This window comes from Haliaeetus albicilla, chromosome 5, assembly GCF_947461875.1.
Source record: "Haliaeetus albicilla chromosome 5, bHalAlb1.1, whole genome shotgun sequence".
Classification (NCBI taxonomy): Eukaryota; Metazoa; Chordata; class Aves; order Accipitriformes; family Accipitridae; genus Haliaeetus; species Haliaeetus albicilla.
The window spans coordinates 41,367,878-41,393,570 of record NC_091487.1 but is presented as its reverse complement, the minus strand read 5'-3'; the positions used below and the strand labels follow the sequence as shown (position 1 = coordinate 41,393,570).

At 38.9% G+C, this 25,693-nt stretch overlaps 1 protein-coding gene across 3 annotated transcripts; it reads left to right on the top strand.

Moving 5' to 3' along the window:
- The first annotated feature begins 493 nt into the window (after positions 1-493).
- On the top strand, positions 494-23,517 carry SNAP23 (synaptosome associated protein 23). Of its 3 annotated transcripts, none has more exons than XM_069784365.1 (8): positions 494-646; positions 10,634-10,739; positions 11,302-11,343; positions 13,145-13,193; positions 13,691-13,808; positions 17,252-17,404; positions 17,984-18,128; positions 20,735-23,517. In XM_069784365.1, exons 2-8 carry the CDS (start codon positions 10,683-10,685, stop codon positions 20,798-20,800), a joined length of 630 nt encoding a protein of 209 aa, XP_069640466.1. In that variant the 5' UTR covers positions 494-646; positions 10,634-10,682; the 3' UTR covers positions 20,801-23,517. The 3 variants fall into 3 exon arrangements, with proteins under 3 accessions (XP_069640466.1, XP_069640468.1, XP_009922436.1); XM_069784367.1 differs by lacking the exon at positions 494-646 and adding an exon at positions 977-1,000; XM_009924134.2 differs by lacking the exon at positions 494-646 and adding an exon at positions 1,121-1,140.
- Positions 23,518-25,693: the final 2,176 nt, after the last annotated feature.

Genomic DNA, 25,693 nt, shown 5'->3' with positions numbered 1-25,693 from the left:
GAAGAACTTATCCAAACCCAAGAAGGAACATGTCTCAGGAAAGGCTACCCAGCTCAGCTACGAAAGATGAGGTCCGTGATTCCAAACGGCGGCTTTCCCTTTCTGCCCTCGTTCTCTTCTCTGGTGACGGAAAAAGGGCTGGCACGCTTCCTCCCGATAGAGAGTAACTTAGCCAGAGAAAAACCCCGCTGACATAAATAGGGTTATTTCTGTACTGTGCCATTTGTTGACGTAGTTACAGTCAGCGAGGCCCGACGGCACGGCCAGCGCGCTAGCACGGCAGGCAGCGCACCGCCGAGAAAAAGAGCGGGACGCCGACGCATGCGCACAAGCCGCCGCGTCGCGCCATGTTGGGTGTACACGGGCCGCACGCGGCGGCCGACGTCCAGCCCGGCGTTCCCGCCGCCCTGCCTGTGGCGTGGCGAGGGCGGGTCCGCTTTTTGCCGCCATGTTGGGAGTGGCGCGCAGCCCCCGCCTCCGCTGGGTGGTGCCGGTTCCCGCTTCCGGGGGACGGGCAGTGACGGGCTCGCAGGTCGGCGGTCGGCACCGGGGACGGGCGGGACATGGGCTCTTAAAGGGGCGGCTCAGCACGGCGTGGCTCGGCTCGGCTCGGCTCGGTTCGAGGGTGGCGGCTGTGGGCCGTGAGGTGAGTGGTGGCGCCGGTAAGTGTACGGCGGTTCGGGCTTGCCCGGGCGGGGCAGCCGGCTGGCGGATCCGGTCTGTGGCCGCCTCCCTGCCGCGTAGCGCCCCGTGCGGGGCGGGCTCGGGGGCCGGTGGGGGCCTCCGCGGGACGGGACGGGACGGTCCCGGCCGTGCTGGCCCACGGGTGCCGCCCTGCCTCGGCTGCCGGGCCCGCGAGTCAGCGCAGGGTAACGGGGCGACCGGGACGCGGCCTGGTGGGGGTCCGGGAGCGCGCCCCAAGCCCCCGCCTCGGCGTCCCCTCGGTGCCGGGAGGTCTCGCCCGGCCCTCCCCTGCGAGGGGGGTCAGCGCCGTTTCCAGGTATGTTTTTTTACTGGCTTGGTGAGAGCCCTCGAGTTGAGCTGTTAGTGGGGTCCGGGACGAAACCCGCCTCTTGCTACGCCTTCGTCAGCTGCGTTATGCCCAGCCGCCTTTGGACTAGTCGGTGAGATGCTGTTGTGGTACGTGGTAAACAATAAGCATTAGAAGTAACCTGTGCGTTTGTCCTTCTCTTAACTTGATGCCCTTGGCCCTTCTGTGAAGCTAATGAAGTCAGCTTTGTTTCTCACTTTTTCTTTCACATTTTTTCACTTTTACTTCTGCTTCATAAAATGGAGGTTATCAAAACAACACGCATGATTTGTCAACCTAAACAAATGAGCTTAAGAAACTTGGGAAATTTTTTTATGCAACTTCTCTAGCTACCTTCCCCTTTTTCACTCTCTTAAAAAGGGCAGTAGGTGATCAGTGTTCAGAACTAAGCAGCTGGGTGTTACTTTAATTCTTCATAAACAAAGCTGTTTCTGTGCTGTAGAGAGAACAGCTATGTAGGAAGGTGTTTAGGGACAAAGCAAAAGCCTCCTATGATGTCAGTTGCTTGATTCATTGACTTGAGCAATTAATTGCTTACTGTCGGTCTAGTAACCAAGCTGTATGCCTGACCTCCCCTGCTCTGCAGTTTTTGAAGTAGCTTATTATGTAGCACAGTTCGTGTCATTAAGAAGAAATGGAATCTGTCGCTGTCTGTATGTGGATCTAGGGTTGATTGTTAATTTGTGTTGGCCAGTAACTAATTTGGAGGAGGCATCACGAGGCTTTTCCAGGGACAAAAATGAATTGTTGAGATGAATATAGGACTAAACACACTGCACAGAGGAGGTGGCATTACTAGCGCCTATTCTCTGCACTATCGCCTCTGTGCAGTGTGTTCAGGAAGCCGATAAGAGAAAGCAGGAAGCATGCAGACTAGTGTCTTGTTCTTGGGCCCTGGCCTCTTTCCCCAGGGTCACAGATGCTTTATTCATTTATCTTGTAGGCATATCATATGGAGGAGTACATTCTGATGCTGATACCTTGTACCACCCAGCATTAGCTGGGCTGAATTTCAGCTAACAAGTAGGGTAACTGTTTGTGTTAAGGAAGGGTTTTAACAAAACATCTCCTTCTACATTAGTGATATGAAGAATTTGAAAGAACAGCAAAAAAAGAAACCCTCAGTACAAAGCCATCTAATTTATAGACTCTCTAATTTTTTATCTTTGCAGGAATGCACAGAAATTTCATAACTAATGTTCACATTTTTCTAAGAATATTGTTTCATGATTTTTTTTGTCTTTTGGGGAAGGCGACAACTTGCTTTACAAGATAAGAAACTGAGGGAGCATCTGTGATCACCTGAGGCTGTACCAATTTGCTGATGGCTTAAAACATAGCTCATGAGATACTGGCTTTCAGTCAGTTGCTGCAACAGCAGGGTTGTGTCATCTCCTGGTTCCTACCTTTGTGGTAAAATTAGCCAAAAGGGGGCATAAACTGCATTTCTCAACCATACTTTTGGATGTATTGGTTAGTAGCTATTATTTGAAATTTCTTCCCTGGTATGTATATGAAATGTCCAAGGAACGAACTAGTGAACTGGGAATTGTAGGATTTTAAGGTTTAATACTTTGGTATTCTTACTAGTGGATTATGTTAAAAGGATAAAGTAGAAGTATTACTTTTTGATTTATCTGATATGAAGAGGTAGTCAAATGTAGTTATTTGGAAACAGAAAGGGTGGGATTCTTTCTTATCATTATTTTATAAAAATGAGTAACTTGGACGTATATGTATGAAAGTTTTCCACTCAACTCAGCAATGTTTAATTCCTGACTGCCAGAACCTTTCACTAGCTGTTGAAGAGGAAAACAACATGAAGATATAAGCATGGAGTCTTGCTGGAACACTTTGTAGGACTTATGTGGTTTTCATTCACAGCTTAGAAATAGCTCTTCTGAGAGAGAGGAAAAAAAATTATTCTAGAAGGCAAACTTAATAAAAACTTTATGGTTTTGGCATTAAAGAGAGAATCTTACACCAACTGTCAGCTCTCACAGCTATTGTCTTCCATGGCCAAAAGTATTATGCTTGTTTCTTCTTCTCTCACTTTACTTCCTACTGTCCTGGTTTCAGCTGAGATAGAGTTAGTTGTCTTCCAAGTAGCTGGTATAGTGCTATGGTTCTGAGTTAGGTATGAGAAGAATGTTGATAACACACTGATGTTTTTGGTTGTTCCTAAGTAACGTTTAGTCTAAAGTCAAGGATTTTTCAGCTTCTCACGCCCAGCCAGCAAGAAGGCTGGAGGGGCACAAGAAGTTGGGAGGGGACGCAGCCAGGGCAGCTGACCCAAACTGGCCAAAGGGGTATTCCATACCATGTGACATCACGTCTAGTATATAAACTGCGGGGAGTGGGGCTGGGGGGATCACTGCTTGGGAACTAACTGGGTGTTGGTTGGTGGGTGGTGAGCAATTGCACTGTGCATCACTTGTTTATTCCAATCCTTTTATTATTGCTGTTGTCATTTTATTAGTGTTTTCATTATTAGTTTCTTCTTTTCTCTTCTATTAAACCATTCTTATCTCAACCCACGAGTTCTACTTCTTTTCCCGATTCTCTTGCCCATCCCACTGGGTGTGGTGGGGGGAAGCGAGTGAGCGGCTGCATGGTGCTTAGTTGCTGGTTGGGGTTAAACCACAACACCTACTCAAAATTGTGGACCCCTAACTTATTCTCCATTTAGGGAGCCAGGCACCAAGGCACAGCCTGGTGTCTGTTATTGATGTTATCAAAATATCCTTAACAGGAAAAAAAGGAAATGTTTGTGCTTAACTTCTAGTTTGGAGTTATCAGTGAATGAGGAAGAAAAGTTTGTGATCTTGATTAGAAGCATAACTTGGTAGAGAAGGGGCTAGGCTCAAATAGAGTACCCCCAGATGGTAAGGAATTAATTTATGATATTTAGCAAATGTGATCGATGTATGATAAATTTCTGGAAGGCATTCAGTTTGTCAGAGGCACAAAACTGCTGCATGTCAGCCAGAGATGCTGGACAAAAATCTTATGATCATTCAAGGTGGGTTTGTGAAAGTGCAAGCAATCAGAACAATTTATTGGTCTGGTGCAAATAGACCTGTCTGGCTTAAGAAAACTTGTCACTTTTGACAGCGTCTCACTGCCTACAGTCCTTTCCAGATGTCGGCTGTGTAATTGCAGCTGAGCAAGCACTTTATTAGGCCTTGTGGTACCCTGTAGTTGGTTTAAATCACAAAGATTGGTAAGACAAAAAATTCTTATGCATTTTGAGTGCTTTGGGTAGCACAGCCTCAATATGCCAAGACTGTTGTAAAACAAGGAAGTAAATTTTCTTCTTTTCTAGAGCTAATAAGCCTTAGAATTGCTTCTCAGCTAGTGCTGAAGAAAAGCATATTCAAACAGCATGTAAATTGCCTACTAGAGCTTTCACTACCTTGGAAGTGTCTTATAAGCCTCAGAAGATTATTGGGATTGGAAACCTCTTGAAAAGACTGTGCATTACACTCACTGTTGTAATGGCTTTTGAAACTTGTTTACATTGGAAACTGAATGTTGGCATAAATAGCTGGCATCCAGTTTACAAGTAATTCTGAATGAAAAAGAAAACACTTGTAAGAAAAACCCTTAGTGGTGCAGAGGAGTATGTTAGACCAATGACAGAGACAAGAAAGAAAGATTTCATGTTAATTTTTTACTGTGTGCTCTGGGAAGATGGGTGGCAAAGATGACTAAGTTTTTGCTGGCTGCATAAAACAGTACTTTGACCTTGGGGCTCTGTCAATTCAAATATTGGGTTTGTGGCTTGTGGTTTTTTTCCCCAAATTTTCTAATGTGCCTATTCTCATGGAATCCCAGCCAGAGAGCTGCTTTTGGATAAAATTATATTGTCTTAGCTTTCTGATCACAAGCAGATATTTTAAACTGGAGGCTTACACATGCAGACATCAGGTCACTGTGGGTATTAACTAACACTAGATTTGCTTCTGTTGCTCTCAGTCTTATGAAAGTTACGACTCGGCAGGTGTTAGCTCCCAATTCAGTAGCTGGGGTTGGGGCAGAACTCTGCTTAAGTATTTGTGACTGATCCATCTGAAATGTGGTAATGTGAGCAGCACTTTCCCCAAATGAAAGTTTGCTCTGTACTCTCATGGGATCACCCTACTGCTAACATAGACATAGCCATAGCTCACATCAATCTGTATCACCTTCCAGTTTTTTCAGGTTAGAAAAAGAACCTACTAAAATGCTCCAGCTGCTGTATGGGTGTGTTGATTAACCAAATTAAGATCTCTAAGCCAATGATGCTTTCAATGGGTCTGGCACCATGCTAAAGTCAGCCCAAAAGTGTGTGTCATATCCCTCATTCTTTTGCAGGAAATACCCTGAGGTTTTAAACAGTTCTGTAAAATCACCTTTGCTGTGTCTTTTCCTCAGTCTTCTCCAGCCTAACAACTTCACATAGGAGAGTGAATTGAAGATTTCTCAGGGTTTTTGGAGCCATGAGTAAATGCACAGTAAATGGAAAAAATGTCTGTACAGACATAAATTTATTTCCCTTACTTTATTGTTCCCTTTTTCCAAGGGATAGAAGTAACTTAAGCCTAATCCATCCTCAACTGGCTTGGACTGTAATATCCTAACTTTAATATGCATTATAATAGTGAGCTTATAGGATGTCTTAGCACAATATGAGTAGTCTTGTGAAGAGATAACATCTTATCTAAAGCTTGTGTTTGGAATTGGAATTTCAAAGAACTTTTTCTGCCCCCACCGTTTCCAAAACAAAACATGGCAGAAAAGACAGATTCTTATGGTTTGCAGGCCCTGCATTTATTTCCTTGCTGCTCTTGTTTCTTGATGAATCTTCCTTTTTATAAGACTGTGATAGTTAATATGATGAATGTGTTGTAGTCTTCTAAGTTTCATGGTAGGAAAGTTTCATGAGGCCCATTGCTTCAAGAAAATGTGGGTTTTGTAGCAAGCTTAGTTCTGCATACTCTGCAGCTGTCAGGTTTTCCTGTGCAAGGGGTAGAGGCGGAGTTGCACTGAAATGTGTTTAATACTTGCAGTTTGGTAATGGAGTAAGTACTGCAGAGTACTCTGCTTTAAATACAGCTGACATTATGTCCTCCTTTAAAGGAGTTCTACTTTGTATTTAGGCACATTAGTTTCTTGTTTAAAACTGACCACTCTTGAGGGAAAATAAACTAAAAGAGCAGAATGTTGTTGTAATATAATTACGAAGTCTCGTTGTAGGCTGTCTTCTTTTTTCCTTTGGTTACTTTGTGGCTAGGATTTTAAAAATGGTAGGAGAGGGAAAGCAAAGAAAAAAGGCACTGAGCATTGATATTAAAATAAATGCTTACCTTAGCAAGTCTTACATTATATTAAAATACATGCCAGGAACACTTTAGTCATGTCAGGTATTTTCTCCCTGAATATTTTGTCTTTATTAAGGAATCTTAATGTCTTGGATATAAAATCATTTTGTCATATACCATTAACTTAAGAGCTGGATGCCTCAGTGGGTGCTTTATGATTCCTAGGCAGAAAGATGGGGGAATGAATATCCTTTCTTTATGTATGTATACTGTGTTCTGTTGGAATAGCCAAGCTATTATTTCAATACAAATAGCCTCATCTTGGGTGTTGTAACTTCTTTAGATATACCTTGCAATAAAGTCACCTACTATGTTCCAGCTATTCCAATTAGGCAGCTATCAAGCATATATCTCCATCTTTGGAAACAGGCTTTTTTGGAAATATTTGGTTTCTTCTCAATTACTCCTGTGTGCTTTTTTGGATGTTAAACTGCTGTGTAGTGAGAAGTCTTTTTGTTACTGCCTAGGGAATGTCTCTTTCTATTCTGCCTCATGGCACTAACTTCTTCTGCAGAGCTATTGTGCAGGTTGTGTGTGTGTGTTTACAAAAGCAATGCTGGCCAACTCAGTTGTATAAACTAATGGGAATAAAACTACGGCTTTTTGGAGTCTAATGTATCAGTTTGGGATATTCAACTTTAAACAGACATTATAGTCAAACCAATTCAAAAAGCATGCTTTCTTAAACCTGTTAAGAGGGAAATGCAATCTTGTTTTACATAGCTCTAATGGCAATGGCTGAAAAGTGAAGGTGGGTAAGCTTGCTGGGAAGTCTAGAGAAAGAAAGGTTCTGTCACTGTTTTCAGTGATGTAAGACCTCAAGAAATCATCAGAAAAGACCAGCAAAGTAGCTGTACCCTATTATCCTTGATAAGATTGTCAGAACACTGTCCTTTAACCAAGTGTTTTGAGTGGTTTTATTTAGCTTCCTCCCACATAGGTCAGTTATCCTAGTAACTGTAAATTGAGCATATGAACTACACTAGAGATTGTTTTCATCTCACAAGAGGCAAAACACAACAGGTGTCCAAATATGAGCATCGGAAGGTAAGCACATGCATACCTCAGCTTTGAGGAATCCTGCAAGTAACTTTTTTGCTCTGTATTATGGGTGTCTGCTGTGCAGAAAGGTTGGGTTTTTTTTTCCTTCCCATTTTGCAGCTGGATTTCTTCAGTGTTAGGTCAATTCATTAACAGTTTCAAGACCAAATACCATTGATTTAGGGGAAAAGTTGGAGTAATGCTGTGGGTTTCCATAGAACTTCTTGCTGTCTGGCAGCTGAGTTGTTCAGGAAGCTGTGAGCAAGCTAGGGGAAAGCAAAGCTTGTCTGTCATCTGTTAGAACTGGTAGATTCAGTGGCAAGTGCTTGTGTTTTCAAGCCATTGTCTGGTCTTAGATACAACTTCAGACACTTTCTGCTTTAGTGTGTTAGTAGTGATTTATTTGTGTCAATGGATTGCTAGTTCCTTAGTGAGCTAACATAAATAGGACGAAGTTGGTGGGAATCGTTTGATAGCTAATAGTACATGAAGTAGCTTTTAATGTAATTGCTATGTCTCTTCATGTAATTACTATCAGATTTCAATATGGCATTCTCTTTCATAGGACTTTATTAATATTGTGGTTGTCAAGCCCAGGGTGAATTTAGTATAGTGTATATGAGCTTCAATCCTGAAATTAATTCATGACTGTCAGCTTCCAGTAGTATGTTACCTTCCAAACTGTACCACCAAGAATTACTAGCTTGGGAGTTGGAAGTGCTGACTGTCTCCTTCCTTCTCCTTTTTCAGTCTCACTGCTGGCTTGTTTTTCAATGGCTTCTCGATGAACTTGTGGTTCTAGTGGCACAGGACAACATTCTGGCATTATTGTATAAAACACAAAACTCAGTATCTGGCCCAATAAAGTATGCATTCTTCTTCAGATTTTGAGTGCTTTCTCAACATGAAGGTAGTAGTATAATGTATTTGCAAACATCTATTCAAAGGTAAGAGTCTTATTACCCATTGAAGACTTATTTTATAAACAAATCCTTCTTATGCATGTTTGAGAATATTATTTTCATGCCCTTGTCTCAAAAGCAAAGAAACTGTTATTGTGTTGTGTAGTGTTGGCTGCAGTATGGCTCTTGGGTAACTCAAATACAGCTTCTGAGCCAGGGTTACACAAGGCCAGCAGTTGTGCTTATGCTGGTTTGTGAACTCCTGGGTAGCCTGAAACCATAGCTGCAAAGGGAAGCAGGACACCAGGGCTGCTGTAAAAGAAATCTCCAGGTCGCTCTGGGAGTACAGCTGCTTTTCCCGCCCTGTTCTGCAGTTACAATGGGACTCTTGGCAAGCTGTTGTATTCATAGGGTGGGGACATGATAATCTCTTTTGCTGTCCAAGATGAGACGTGTTTTATGGCTCCAAGCTGCAGAAGTGCCTGACTATATAGCACCCAAAGTAGGGAAAGGCTGGCCAAGCCTGCAACAATTACAGTAATCCAGATACTGCTTGTTCAGTGCAGCTAGATAATTGAAATTTTATCCTGTTTCTGAATATTAAGTAAATGTGAGATCTTAACCCAAAGAACCAGCTTGATGTCATTTTCCTATGCTTAATCTAATTCAGTGAAAATAGGTCCTTTACTCCCTGTCCCTGCTTTACTGGTCCTTAGCTGTGTAAACCAGCTTGAAGGGCATTCCCAAATTCAAAGTTGGGACTGAGCTGCCCTAAATAAACCTCATGAAAGGAGCTTAAGCCTGTGAATGAAAAGATAACTCTGTGATTATATAGTGAGATTAGAGTACTTCAAACTGAGGTATTAGAGGCCTTGTGTGAGAATGTCTGAGGTTTTGGTGTGGGGTTTTTTTTTTTTAGCGATAGCAAAAACTAACTTGTGTTGACACCTACTTGGATAAACCTCTTGGAGCCATACTCTTAGGCTGAGGAGGTATGTTAGGTGCTAAAGACCAGACCTGCTGAAATATTCTCTAAATCCTGAAGTACTTCAGCTGTAAGGGATTAGGTATAAAGGATTAGGTGTCTTGATTTCAATTCACCCTCAGAGGTATGCACACTTCCCGCAAAGAGCGGTGAACAACATCCATTCTTTAGCTAACAGCTGGGTGAATCTGCATGAATTTGCCCTTCTAGGAGCAGTTACTAATGTTATGCCTTCTAAAATGTTGATCTTGTAGGGAAAAATGGAACGTAGTTCTGTTGGTCAAGCAGGATATTTGGCGTGGTCTCAATGGATAATGTGAATTTAATTGGAAGCTACTCATGTGAAAGAGCAAGGATTAATCTAAAGTTAAGGGGAAAATTCTTAAAAAAAAAAAAAAAATCCTCTTATTACTCAGTTCATCTGCTATCTCATTAAATTCTTGTATAGCCTGGGACCTCTGTTTTCCCATAGCTAGGGGTGCTGCCTGTATTCCATTCCTCCAATAAAAGTGCAGGTTCTTAGCTCTGAAAACCTGGCTCTGATAAGAATGCACTTATTGATGGGCTTGCTTTTTCCTCTTGTCTCTTTAGGCAAAAACATATCTCCTGTTCATAGCAAAAGTTAAGTCATGATGTGTTGGGACTTCAGTTATGAAAATCTTGATCCTAACTTTATTATGAGAAAGGTAGTTTTGAAAACGTTTGCTGGAGTTGCAGACATACCATTTAAAACTTTTGCAGATCATTTTGCATTTGAGAGATTCACCATACCGTAAGAACAACTATTTCTAGAGTGTTACTAGAATCCTTCTATGGTGCTTGGTCTGTGAAAGTGTTTCCCCTTCTGACTTATCTGTTGAAGTGTTCTTCCCCTTCCATTTGAGGGATTTCAAGCTTATGCTAGTAACTTAAATGCCTTAATGAATTTCTTTTCTGGATTACTGGGTAAACCAATGTGCTTTTCCAACATGGAGAAGCTTTTTATTTTAAGACTTCGTTTCCTGATTTTTTTGCCTTAAACTAACAGTAGATAGAATTTTCAAAAAATGTTTAGGAAGCCAAGTCTTGGAAAGGAAACTATTTCACATACTGATTGTTCCTGGATTTCTTTTAGCTCCTCATTATGTCATATCAGCTGAATAATACTTTTAGTGCTTTCTAGTCCTAACCAGGTGCTATACTAAGCAGAATGAAATGTATAGGCTTTCATTCTTTGACCTGTCTTCTAGTTTCAACTAAAAACACTGATAAAAGGATAATTCTGATGCTTAACTGCTATCTCTTATTACAGGGGGAAGATTCTCTTTAGTGTGATTACTTACAAGTAATAGTTCATCATCATGGCTGAACTATCACCTGAAGAAATTCAGCTGAGGGCCAACCAGGTCACGGATGAGGTAAATGTTGTAGGAAGCCATCTGGGATTACAGTACTTATCTGCAAAGATTACAATGTCTTTTAAAAATAAAGACAGTCTAGGGTAGTGATTCAGCAAGGGTATAGCTGAATGTTTCAAACTCTCCCTTTACTTGGTAAATACTGGGGTGAAGACTACTCCTAAAAGTAAGAATTAATTTAAACTTCTGAATTGTAAAGCCACCTACTTGACTGAGGAGTGATCACCCAGTCCTGATTACTGAGACAGTGCAGGCTGGGTACCTACGCTATTCCTAATCATGTTGATACTTCATGACTTTTTTTAACTAAAATTCATTTGAATATATTTCTTTTATAATGACCTTCCAATGGGATAAGCAAAGTACTAAAAACAAAGGGTTTACTAGCTACTGAAAAAAACTCTAGTATGCTGCCACTATGACTGTGTTGTAGCATGTATTACATATAGACAGGTTGATGAACCTTTGTATATTAGTTGCCTTACTGCAATGAACCGGTAAATATTACTTTCAGACACTGATACATACTGTTAACACACTCACTTTAAAATTCTCTTTCTAGTCTTTGGAAAGCACAAGGAGGATTCTCAGCTTGGCTGTTGAGGTAAGGAAAAGCTTTTGAATTCCCTGGGGATTTATTAAAGTATAAGAAATAGCATGTTAACTCTCACAAAGTGATCTTACTCACTTTTTTGTCTTTCTCAAACTTTTGAGACACATACTTCATTATTAGAAGTTGCTGCTTTAATTCGGTAGTAGAGTTGGAATGACTTAAACATAATGTGAAAAACATTATGTAAAGTCAGATCACAGAAGGATCAATATCCTTTTTACCGGTTTTCCTCTTAAAATGGCCTGATCTCCAAATGTTACAGATGAGTTATAAGAAGTCTTCTATGATGGTCAGTTATGGCTTTGGCTGCTGTTATCACTTGCTTCTCATATCATTCATTTGTCTTTTAGCTTGCTTGACCTGCGAACAGCATGAAAATGTCTTGCTTTGAGGAGGAGGGTAGGGCTCAGTTGGGTGGTGTAGTAGAGGGTAGGGCTGCTTTTGGTTCTAAACAAAAGTAGCTCTGCATGTACTTTCTTACAATCTGTTCATCAGCTTTAACTGTAAAGATAGTTAAATATGATGATGAAACTCTTTAACACCATTGTATATGACTTGAAAAAAATAAATCTGTATTTCAGGTTTATCTAGGTGACATTGTGTGAGGAATCTGTTCCTCTATACTGTTACAGCTTGCATGCCCCAGTGTAAAAATGACTGAAAGTTTACTTTTGACACTGTAATTTCAAAAAATATAGGTCGTCCTGTTGGTAGGGAGTAAGATAACATGGCTGATAGTCAGCTCTGGTAGACTTAAAGCTTAACTGGTTCAGCAAGACAATTCTGCTAGTACTTGGATATGCCATAGACAAATGGGAATCCAGAGACTGAGCAGTAATGCCTTTCAAAGTTATTGCCCAGACTTTTAGTGCTGAAGACTTGAGACAATTTATTGTCAGTGTGAGAACACTAAAAAATAATCCAATTAATACGGACCCTAAAGTGTTTGATCATTACTGCTTTAGAGCCTGTACTCACTGTCCAGACAGTAGCAGGCTGCTGTGGAACTGAAGATGCTACTGTAACCAGTGAGGCATTTGAATTAGCATAGCCTAATGAGCATCTCTCAAACAAAAAACGTTAAGAACATCTAATAAGCTGACATAATTTCTCTTGGTATCGTAGTTTGGTGATTCATAGAACCTAAAATGACTCCTACCATAGACAGTTCTGTGCTGCCAGTTTACAGTAAAGCATGGGTGGAACTTCCATGGCTAGATTCAAGACTCTGAGCCAGCAAAGACTTGTACTGTGGTATATTCCTCACTGCTGATTTCTTTTGCTTGGCTCTAAAACTAGAGATGGGCTATTTTCTTCCTGATCTCTTCTGCTGAATTTGCAAAAATGATTTTGCAGGCTTTGTTTTGTTTTCTTTTATTCTGGCTTCCAGGACTAAAGGCCTTGTCAGCCCTGTTGAAGGGTGTAGGGATAAAGAGTGAACTAAATGCCACTCTTCAAAACAAAACACAGCTAGGTTTACTTTTTTAGCTTGACATTGTCATAGTTCAATCTGAGTATTACAATAAATTTTATCATCTTGTTGTAATGTATGAAAAAAAACCAAACTCGGAAAACCCCCCACCAATTCTGATAGTGTAACAGGTGAGATTATTATCAGCCTAACATAGGATCTAATTTGAAACTTAGCATAGCTTTGCTACAGAAATTATTCCTAGCACAGAGTTTTATTATGAACTTGGTTGGCTTATCAAATTTACTATAGAGATGGCCTGGTTTTGCACTGCTGTATTGAAATCTGGTTTTATATCTGCAAATACATTTCTTTCTGCAGTCCCAGGATGTCGGTACCAAAACTATCACCATGCTGGGTGAACAGGGAGGTGAGTTCTTCATTCTTCCTCTCTAACACTAAAAATCAATTTTATGACTGTAAGAAAAAGGATTATCATTCAAGAGTTGTTGCTGAAACTAAAGGCTTATTAAAGCCTACCTATGTGAAAATGAGATTTGCTAATTGGTTATTCCCATGTGTTTGTAGTATTTAAAAGAGGTTTTAAAGTAGTTGAGAGACCATGTTAGTTACAATGTAATACAACTCTACTACAGAAGCCTTTCCTTTCCACAATAGTATGAATGTAACTGTGATGCTCTAAGGATAGGGGAAAATATTTTCAATGTAGTAAACAAAACATCACTTAATATCTTTGTTAAAAATTAAAAAAAAAAAAAAAATCCCAGAAAGCAGGAAAGAAAAAAGGCATTAGTCTTGGTATAAAGATAGAACTGAAACTTGTAAGTTCCTGCTTGAAAGAAATGTTAATATGCCACCCCCACCTTCCCCAAATCTGTTTATTCAGGTTACTTGTTTCTCTTCCAGAACAACTAAATCGCATAGAAGAAGGCATGGACCAGATAAATAAGGATATGAGAGAAGCTGAGAAGACACTGACAGAGCTCAACAAATGTTGTGGGCTCTGTGTCTGTCCTTGTAACAGGTCAGTTAAATTGGTACTTGGGTGTGAAGTTCTAGAATATTCCCAATAGTTACTGTACTGGAAGATGGTATCTAATAAAAGAGCTAATTAAAAAATGCTGAATCTCTAGGGAACTTGACTGTTTTGGTTTGTAGAGGTGCACCCTTTTAATATTGTGTGAGAGTAGCTAAAGCTTACTTGCATCTAACCATATATTGTGCCCCTTTCACTGTAAATATAGCTGCTGTATAATGCACAATTGTGCCCTAATCTCCTTAAAGTTTATATTTAGTAGAACACTATCAATGTCCATACAGATAAGAACAAACTGGACTGCAAACAGCTATATGTAAGTGCCTGTCTGCTAGAAATTTAACTCCAAAAATATTTTTTTCACAGCTTTGTAGTAACTTAAAAGCAAGAAAACTTCTGTTTCAGAGAAGGAATGTAATATTGGTTCTCTAGGCATTTAAAAAAATGTTTGTGCTTTTGGGAGGAAGATAGTGGGAGAACAGACATGAGTGTTAAAGCTTTAATCTTTTGCTAGTGACTACATAAATGCTTGCAGACCTGCTTCACAGTATCTTTATAACATCAGTGTTCTGGCTCCCATATCCAAGTCAGTTAAGAGTAATCTGGTCTTTTGTATGGCACTTGATTTGTACTTCTAAACACCTAAACAGCCTAACAGAAATCAGTATTATAAGGAAAACAATACTTATTTTTTGGAGGTGTGCTAGCTTTATCTTTAAGCAGCAAAGTATCGAATTTATTTGTGTGAATTGGATGTGATCACAGTTCTTCCATGTAAAGCAGAAATAAGTTATTTTAAGAGTGTGAACACTGAAGTGAGTAGTGTGTCTGTTCTTTTTTTAGCTCTTTAACATGAGCAAAAGCGACCTTATTCAACTGAGAGGTAGCAGAAATTTAGGTAAAAATTCCTTGGAGTAGCTGAGTCTGCTTATCCACCAGAATAATACTTTGAGGATCATTTAGGATAGGTATGAATGTGGCTTCTGAGGCTGAAAGTCTTGGAGCTTTAGTACCTTGAAAAGGCAGATAGTTTTTTCCTGAACTCTGGATAGGTGCGCTTACTGCTTTGTATTAGTTTTACCAAGCTGATGGACTTTGAGCATTTTGACACACTCAGTCTTTGTTTTCTGTAGCTGACGGTCTTATTTCACCAAAGCTAAGCAGCTTATTAACACTAAGTAAGCTTAGAATTTATGAACTCTTGTGGCACTCCAACTATACAGATAACAATAAAAGAAATGGAGTTGTGTACCAAAAAGGGCAGTAATGTGCAGAAAAATCTACTAGCTAAGTAGAGAGCAATGAAGAAGGAACCGTGAATGCCTTTCATATATCAACCGGTACATCAGTTTTTGTCAATGTCAGAGTTATTTGTCAACCAGTTATCTCCAAAGCTTTTCATTTTTTTCATAAAGCTACATCACAACGCTTGCTGAATTAAATATTGCTTTTCTCATTTCTCCTAGGCTTAGATTGTTTATAAAAGCTTTTATAAGAAAACACAAAATACTGGCAGTACACTAATATAATCTATGTACTAATAACAATTTACCTATTTGCTGGTCTTTACTATTCTTTCTTCTCTATTCTCTCCTAACACTGATGCTTGCTTTCTAAAAATGAAGACTAGGATAAGAAGCTGTATTCACTTAACTGGTGAAAGCGGATTTTAGGACAAGGTCAGTCATCTTAGTGCAGATGTACCTTTAACCAGCTGTCTGCAGTGATGCTTCTATTGGATTTGTGCTTGCACCTGCATGATGCCTGCATGCAGCTTGCCTTGTGACTTTGATGTATTGTAATACTGATGTGAATAGAAAATGTTAATTACTATTAGCTGTGGAAATGTTGAACTGCTTGAGCCCTTGCTGGTTTGACAGGTTGTATAAATTGCCTTACTCTTACATAAATGAAGCATAAGAAAAGTGAATGTGTAGTAATTTGAAAAACAGCTCTTAAAAAAAATCAGGTGGTGAGATGCTTTGTTCTTAACTGTGCTTAGTTTGAGCAACAAATCTGTTTCTAGTTGTCTACTTCAGATGTGCAAGTAGTTTTCAGGCCACTTGTTTTTGTTCAATAAATTCCTTAGTTACCTTTGGCACCTAAGACTTTGCTAATCCAAAAGCCAAGCATATAAAACTCTCCTGCTGTTGTGGCTTTATATCTTAATCTCATTCATACTAATGCTCAATCTAGTTGCAGTAAACTTAGGGATCTTTAAGCCTGTGTATGCACAAGGAGCTAGAATTGACTAGTTTAGGTTTCTTCAGGGTTGTCCTGGGTGCAACAGTTCCATTATGAACTGAGAAAGTATTCTACTTCTTCCCCTTGATGTATTCATACTAGATTACTTTTCATAGGATCTGACCTATGAAATACAATTTCCCTTTTCGATTACATAAATGCCAGAATGAGGGGAATACTTCTTCATTACAGCTAATTTCACACCTCTTCAGATGTGAAACATCTGGGCTACTAAAAGGCACTACAGATATAGGAATTGATTACCTCTAACTGTAAAGTTAGATGTACTGAAACACACTACAGATTTCCTTTCACAGGCTTTTAAAGAAGCAGAAAAGTGGCAGTGGAGTCTGGATTATCTAGCTTAAACCTGAAAATGCCAGCAAACAAGGTGAACATGAGAATGTTATTCTCAAAATATGTTCTTTAGGGTTCATGAGAACTGACCCCAATTTAGATCAGCTATTTTTCCTGTTATGTTTTCTTCCCCTCTTGCTTCTGTGGGTCTGGGATTCTTGCTTCATGTCAGCGTGCTTTCTTTAATTTTTTTTTTTCTCTTCTGAATGGTGTGGTAAAAGTGTAATGGTAAGTTGGTTTGTCACTTTAACAGAGTTAGTATAATGGAATTGCAGAATGAAGGAGCTATTTAAACATGATCGCTGTTATTTCATAATCAAAATTAACCTGAGAAACATTAACTTTAAAGAGAAAGACTTGGCAGCAGAAAATGTTTGACAAAACCCAGTAATGATTCTCTTGCATAGTGTAGCTATTTGTATTTGAGGGAGTTTTTTTCCTTCATCCCCATTTCTTCCCTGAAAAGTAACTAATCCTGACTCTAGACTAAGTCCTGTTGTAAATGCAGCTTTATCTTATGACAGTGTAAGCTTTCCTGTCACTGTCATAAGATTCCCCTCTTCTGGTAAGGTATATTACTTTAAGGAAATGACTGTGCTTGTATTAAAGGTTAAGACCAAATTAATCACTGTCCCTAGAGTAACTCAGTTATGTTTGTACTATCCGGACACAAGAAATTGTATTGTATGAACAAGGCTTTGTCTATACAAAGTGTAATCTCTTTTAGGCACAAGACAATTGTTTCTGAAAATCCTAGATTAATACAGAACTTCAGTCAGGAAGCCGTATTTCTGACATAGCAGTTCAGATTTTTTATTTTTACGGATTAGGACGAAGAACTTTGAGGCTAGCAAGACTTACAGAGCAACCTGGGGAGATGGAACGGAGAACTCGGCAGATCATGTAATATCCATGCAACCAAGAAGTATAAATCAGCAGCAGCCTCAGACTTCTGGAGGACCAAGTGGCGGATATATTACAAGGTGTGCTTCTTCATATTTCTCAATCTCAGAAGCAGAAATCCTAAATTACCTTGTGTCAGCTACTTTCAGATGCATTTTAAGTGAAGTTGTTAAATAGTAAGTTTTTTACCACTGCTTGGAGGAATTGTTACTGCTTGGAGAGGAGATGGCAGACACCTACACTTTCAGTATTGTAGTGCTCATCTTACACTTTTTTTTTTTTCTGGTGGTTGTATTATCACTCTGTTTCTGAATGTGAGGATTATAGAGTTTAGTGCTCAGTTATTGGGAGGACTTAAAATTATCAAGGACTTCTATTGTCATAAAGTATATTTGAGACAAACCCATGTCTTAAACTTCCTCTGGTAGCTGTTAATTTAAATTTTAAGGCTATTTTTGTAATAGTGGTTAGCTTAGCACCTTTTTTGGTGGGCTGCTTGCTTGGAATACATGGGGTTTTAAAAGGGGAAAAACATACCTTGGCTTGAATACATTGCTTGTCAGATAACTGTGCAACAAACAATTTCTATTAAAGTAAATTTAGGGTAGGGAAAAGCAAGTTCTTGATTCTTGGAAACCTTGTCTTAATTATTTGAGCAGGATAACAAATGATGCCAGAGAAGATGAAATGGATGAAAATCTTGCTCAAGTGGGAAACATTCTTGGGAATTTGAAAAACATGGCTTTAGATATGGGCAATGAGATTGATGCCCAGAATAAACAAATAGACCGGATAAATGTAAAGGTAAGTGTCAAAGGTGTGCTCTGCCTTCAGCTTAGAGGTTGTTAACTGAGAAATTCTAAGGAATGGGCTCACTGTCCTATCTGCCTGTATTTGCAGTAAATATGTATTAAGATTATACCATCCTCTAGGTTGCAGTGTTTTGAACAAGAGCTATATTTTGGTATCTGGGTACGTAGCTGAAAATTCAAATGCTTCAGAGTGTCAGGAAACCTAAAAATATAGCACATGTCACTGCTTACTCTGAAAACAACTAAACTTGATTGGACCAAAAGGGCAAACATTTACTGGAGGTATAACTGGGGGATTGTTGCTTGCAGGGAATCTTGTACATGGTAGGGAATAGGTATTTCTAACAATAGCAAGATTCTTCTGGAATTCTTAAAAAGTCACTATAATTGAGTGTAAAATAAAACACAGGTAACTTATTACCCTCATTCTCACGGACAGTTAATACTGGGGCTGTGGAGACTTTGGAATATTGGGTTTTATAAGTGCACAGGGGCATGGTCTGCCCTTATGTGGACATGAAGCTAGTCACAGCCAGTAACATCTTTTTTTATTTTTTTTTATTTTATTGCTTTAAAGATTAACTTCCAAAAACAGAGGAATTGTATATGTAAACATGTTTTGGGGGGTTTTCTTTCAGAGGGCAACTTATGAGGAAGTTAGCTTTATTTTAGAAATTCCCATATTCTGAAATGAATAGAAGTTCTTTTACAGGCATCCTGGTTAAGAAAGGAAATGAGACTTTTAATGAATAGTGTATATTAAAGATATAAAAAAAGCAGAAGTGAACACCAATTGCTGTAAAATTACAGAAATAAGACAAAATGGGAAGTCAAAGATCTCATGAAATGCCCAGTAGGGTTAAAAGCAAGGGGAAAGGAATGTTCTCAAACATACAGAGCTAGTCTGACCTAAATGCTGGTTGTACATATGTCAGCATCTCAATTTTGTCTAGTAATTTAGGGGTTGTGGTATTAATAAGGCTAATCAACGTGATCTTATAGAGGATGCCTTAATTGTCTTTCACTGTTCCCTGAAACTGCAGATCTGAGGTGATTATCAAGTAAAAGCGGTCAAACATTTTAAAGAACACTAGAAAATTTAATTGGAGTTTAAAATTAGATGTGAAGTTCTTACAGCTTATAAAGTGGATGGAAAACTGCCTGGTCGATTTAACTGCAAGTGGGAATTACTAGTTTTAGCAGTAGTGTTTCTGGTAGTTTCAAGCACCTGTTTTGGCCTGATGGTCTTTCATTTTAGTGGTCTGAATAAATCTTGGTGATCAAGTCTTACTATTAGAATATGATGTAAACGCGTTAGGATTGCTTTACAAAACAGCAATAAAAATGAAAGTGCAATTCCTGGCTTTGAGACTGGCAACCTGTCTCAGGATATTTAAATTAATCCTTTTCTGCTGATAACTGTTTTTAAATCTAGTTAACAGTGTGGAAACCAAATCAAAACATTGAGGGTAAATCTCCAAAGGACAGTATCATATAAAGAAACTAAGAGCATTATTAAGCTTAACTTCAGAATAAGGTTGATGCTTTTATTTTTATTTTTTAAAAAATGAAATATTCCAACTCACCTGGGAAACATAGAGGCTTGACTGGGTGACTTTTGGTAGCCTGCAGTGTTATGCAGGACTCCTAGTCTGAATAAACCCCTAATAAAAGCTTACGTTACTGACTTTTTAAGAAAAAGACCTAGTAGTTAGACCAATGTGTTTACAAAGTGGTGTTAACAGGTTAGATTCTCTGTTTTCTGTGGTAGATTCCTGCCCTTCCCCAACCCTTGACCCAAAGGGCAGGAAGGAAAGAACAGGAGGGAAGGGCTTGAACTGCTGATGTCCTCTTCCTAGGCCATTGCAGTATGAAGGTGTGAAATGGCAGATACTTGGCACAGGCTGAGCTTCTCGGGAGTTCCATTCCTCGTGGTGAGGGCAGAGGCTAGTTTTGTGCTTATTACCCCTCCTGCTCATTCCCATTGTAGGCTGGATAATTGGGGAATTATTTCGAAGCTTCTTATCGTATCTTCACTAAAACCATCTTTTGACATTTGTTCAGCCTAAATGCTGTGGCTGACTTTTGATGCTTTATAATAGTAAACCAATTATAAAATAAAGTGGTTTTCTTACAGATACCATACTATGACACTAGGACACTGGAGGGTGTGTGGATGAAAGCTGGGGCTTTGCACTAAGCAAAATAATTCTGACTTTATGCCCATAAGTCACTTCCAGTTTTGACTATTACTTCTAGTCCATAGCCACAAAGCTGCCTGTAGAGGTCCTTAAGATGTCTAAACACTTGGAGAGAGGGAATTTTTATCCCCTTGTTCTGTTAATAGTCTTCCTGACTTGCTGAGGCAAGCTGCTGTATGTTGTGAGGGTCAGCTAAAGACTAAAAACTATTTCTCCTGATTAAGTTCCTGCCAAAATTGACAGCATATGCTGGCTAAAAATACTTCCAGCTTCCAAGCTGCTTTTCTTCTATCTACCATAACGCTAATATCCTGCAATTCAGAAGTTCATGGCCATTTGAATTTTTAAATTGTTTTGCATGAAGTCTGCAAATGACCTATTAATTTCTCTCTTTCAGGCCGATACAAACAGGGAACGCATTGAGCAAGCCAACATCAGAGCCAAGAAACTAATTGACAATTAAAGCCTGCTGTCATTCAATGACACTGTCTCTCCAGCTGCAAGCCACCATATTCATGAATCTGTGAAAATTCTCCTATTCTCAAATAAGAGGGTCTGGGAAAAACGAAGCAGTACTCTTTCTATAGGCATTAACTTTCTTTTATTTTTTTTATTGTTTCATGTACACATGGCCTTGACTCCAAGAAAGCAGCCAACATAACTTCTTCCTACTCATCTGCCTTCACTTTCTTTAAACTGCTCAGGGCTAAAAGTGTTATGGCTTTGAGAATATTCTTGCATGTTTTATTCCCCATCCCAGTCTTTTTTTCTTTTTTTTTCTTTTTTTTTCTTTTTTTTTTTTTTGCCCTGCACCCAAAATACAGTCCTTTATTGAAATTGAACAAGCAGGGTAACCTGAAGTCACAGTTGTGGAAAGTTGGAGAGGGCACTTTGCACTGTTTGAAATACCTCATAAATTGAGTGTGTTCACTAAAATAGGGACTTGGTGAATATTGTCTGACTTGTATCTCTAGCAGGCTAACCATAGTTTTACAATCCAAACCACATGATTTGTTTGGGATTGAGTTTGTGGATTACGGAATTGAAGAGGCCCACTGCTTACTACTTGTGGGTTGAGGGCTTTAAAACACTTCCTAACCACATCAACTTTAATGTAAAGGTAACTAGAGGGATATACAGGTTTCCATTTCTTTACTGTAAATTGACATAGGTTTGGAGGCCATGACTAGGAAATCATGCTGCATTGTTCTGATAATACTTGTTTTGTGTATATATACCTGATCTGAACCCCATGCCCATGTGAGCAGAAGAAAATAAAACTGTCTTCCTAAAGTATTTATTTGATGGAAAATTTTATGCCCCTCATCTAAAAGTTAACTTTTAAGAGTTTGAATTATGTATCTTAACTGGAAGAAAAAACCATGCAGCTTTTTCACATCCAGATTCAGATTCAGTTTTGGCTAGTTTTCACTGGAGTTCATTTTATGCCTTTCTCCAGTGCAAAATAATGACTGAGATCTGGTGCGGTTTGCTCTCAGCAGTGACTTTGGGGGAGCTTCTTAAACCTATTGGAAACAGAGAAGCTTATTGTGAACCTTCTTTGTCACAGTCTGGAGGAAGCACTACCTATTCAAGAACTGTATGCTAGTTCTAAATAAACTAGTTCTAAATAGATTCCTGACTGGTTTATTATTGCAGACTTTGGGACTGGCAATTGGAAATTCTACATGCTCACATTGCTTGTAACTAAAATGTTCCTGTTCTGTTGCAGAATAGAGGAGTTTCTGACCAGGTGAGGTAAGAAGAAAACCAGTTTGGTTTTACTGTAATAAAATCAGATTTATCTCAGGATTTTCTTGAAATTTTTTTCAGCAAGTAAATTGCAAGTGACCTGTATAATTTTAACTCCACACAGCAATGTATTACACCTGTTTTAAAGGTGAAAATGGTGCTTTGGAATAACCTGTGATACTCAAGGTTGGATGGTAAAAATCTTCAAACCAAATTGATTGGAGGAATAATTAGAACTAATAGCATTATGGGGTGGTTGGTTTTGGAAGGATGGTCCACAAGTATCTTGTAGCCATTAATAATGAATCCCAGGGCTAGAGAGATGACACTTATCTGCTGAAATGCAAGGCAAACAGTGTTAAGTGTTTTGTTTTCTTTTTAGTAGAAATACAATCAGTATTACTGGTGTATTCTCAGTTCACTCCCAGGACAACTAGATATTTAAAGGGAAAAAAAAAACCACCCCAAAATAACCCCCAACACAACAAAAAACTGACCAAAGGATGGAGCTGCTGCGTGTAGTAAATAGGGCAGTGGCAGACTGCCTTATGTGAATAAGGTAATGTCATTTTTAGGGGACTGGATACTTCAGTAGTGTGTGTTGGCTTCTGTCTGGCTGTAGTTGTTGGAAAGGTAATTAATTTTAAAAGTTCATTATCTACCCCATTAGTAAATTAAGATTATGTGCTTAAAAACACAAGTAGCAAAGAGTACTTTTAAGAACATTGCCTAGTAGATTTCTAACAAGCATTTGAATGGGAAAGCATATGGGAGTTGTATACTTTTTTTTTTCCTTCTTACAAACTTCAGGTTAACTGAAGGAATATTTGCTGCTGGTTGTGAAAGCAAAGTATACATTATTTAATAATGATTGTCTCCTGGACCAGAAGACTAAAGGGGTTACCTTATTTTGCTTACAACAGTGCAAACCTGCTCTGTAGCATTTGGACATTCCAAACATTGGAGTGTTTTTCATTCCAAACATTGGAATGTTTTTCTCCCTTGCCATTACAAGTCCATGTTCTTGACTTCCCTGAGCTCTAACAACAAATCAGCATGTTGGCTGAGAGAATGCTGTGGTTGTTGTATCAGAATCGTAATATTGCAATAAATACCATACGAGGAAATTAATTTTTAAGACTCTAAGCTTGAGTACTAGTGGAATATCAATACTATTTTCTGATGCAGCAAGAGCCAAATCCATCAGGGAGTTGGTGCCATTATGTTAGTGAAAAACACAGTCTGCTTCTTGGATTGTCTTACTGTTGTCTGTAGAATAGATGTTTAATTTCCATATCTATGGGATGGAATCAACACTTGTACGTCTTTGTATTTCTGAATGCTATTAAGAATGAAGGTTTACAGTTTCTGCTTTTGATTGTTAAAATTATATATTGTGCACAAAAAATACATACTTTTATAACTGAATCTGTTAAAACTATTTTCACTTAGAAATTTGTTTAGTTTCCTGTCCTTGAAAAACTTGGCAGAACTAGCTGCTACTATGCAACTAGGAAGTTTCCCTTCTATTTTTATCTCACAGAAATCCTAATGCTAACAAAGGAATGGGTGTGGTTGGGAAGACGGGAATACTGTGATCTTTTTTTAACACTCAAGTTTTCATCCTTGCATAATCAACATCACCTAACTTCAACCTATGAAATGTGTCCATCTCTTCTTTGAAAGACTGCAATGTTGACATGGGAACTACACTTCAGGATGGCAAAGGAACTAAATGAAAAGAAAAAAAAAAAAAAAACCAAACAACCAAAACCTTTCCAGTCAAGTATTGGTAACAGATGCCTAGCAAATACTTAGTCCAGTAGGGGAAATCTAGTATTTTACCCTACTGCCAATGCAATTCACTTGAGGCAATTTAAATTGTATTTTCTCTGATAGTACAGCCTGAGATTCCCAGAATGCTTGGGGGGAAGACAGACTTGTGTTGACTTGCAGTGGTTTTGAGCTGTAAGAGAGAATAGTGTATCTGGGAGTGGCTTGGAAGAAGTACTTCTCATATAGTATATTTCTACCAGTAACTAGGAAAAAAAAAATTAGGGACAGCCCACATATGTAACTATTCTGAGCATGCAGCATGTGTCCCATGGATACACTTAAATGATGGTAATTGGTAAATGCAAGCTAGCCTACTCCTTGATGAAAGATGAGTTAAACCTCTTAACACAGGGGTAGCTATAGTATGAACTGCAGCACATGCTGCTTGTGCAGCGACTTGCAGAAGTTTCCTCTGTGAAGGCTCTGTGGTGAAACAATTTGCTGTTTACACAATGCAGTGACTTGCAGTTCCTAATTCATCTTTGCTGCACTTGAAACAGCAATGCACTATCTAAATGTTGATTGAATAGATGGATGAAAAGTGTATCTTACTGCAATGGAAAATTGAGAGCAAGTGATAAAGATCTGAAAAAAAAAAATACATGAATGGTTTATGTTGTTAACTAGGGTAACATTTTCTACCTCAATAATTCCAAAACTAAAAAGCTGCAAGTGTAGTTGTGCATGGAAATAAAATTGGTTTATAGTGTCACTTGTAGAGGGGGTGTGGTGAGAAGGGAAAACTGAAACTCCCAATGTAAAACTCTGAACAGATTACATACAGTGCTGAAATGTACAGAACAGTGTTCTACTAAGTGACTTAGTCACAGTTATTTATTGCTGTGAGCTAAAACATGTGAGGACATCAGCCAGTGTGTGTGTCTGTTTGTTTGTTTTTTTAATTGAAACAGGAATAGTCTTCTGGAACACATTTGGTTAATCCAGGACTAACTTGGCACCATTCAGTATTTTGTATGGTGTTGTCCCCCTTTAAAAAAAATTTTTGATAGCTGTTATAACTCCAAGGTAGCAAAGGAGCCTAACAATGAGTAATTGAGAGGTTTCTAAGTGTACTAGTGATCACATAAGAGAAATGTTGACTTACTACTTTTGGAAGTATTTGAGAAAGTTAAGATTATTTTTTTTTATAGCAATGTTAACTGCATCATTTTTAAATGTTCTGATCCACCCTTTCTTCTTACGCATCTTTGAATAGACAAAAGAATCCTGATAAACAAATGTTTAAATGAGAGAAGCAGCATGTCTGACCACAGGTATTTCCACTTAAAAAAAACCAACAAAAAAAAAAAAACCCACCATAACACAATATTGCCAAGTATGTACATATTGATGATAGACCACTCCTTTCTAGTTGTCAGAGTTGGTGAGTTCAAAGGGGGGAATCTGCTAACTGTAGGGGTTTGTTGTGTGGATGTCTCATGCATGGCAAATCTAGAGGAAAAAAAAGCTAATACTTCAAATGGGATTTAGGTATTGGGTGGAAGGAGCTAAAATTTAAAACAAGCCTGGTGCTTTAAACTATTCACTGCTGGATTTGCCTGTCATAATCTGTGGAGTTTATTACTATGAAGCTGCATAGATTTCTGACTATACAGGGCCTTGCATTATGGTAACATGCAGGTTGTGTTCTTAAAGCACTTCCCTAGTTATGTCTTGCAAAACGAAGTAGCCTTGTAAACATTGTCTGCTGTCAGCCACTTAGAGGAAGCTAGTAGTTTTTCTGTGAAGTAACACCTGGAATGGGGGT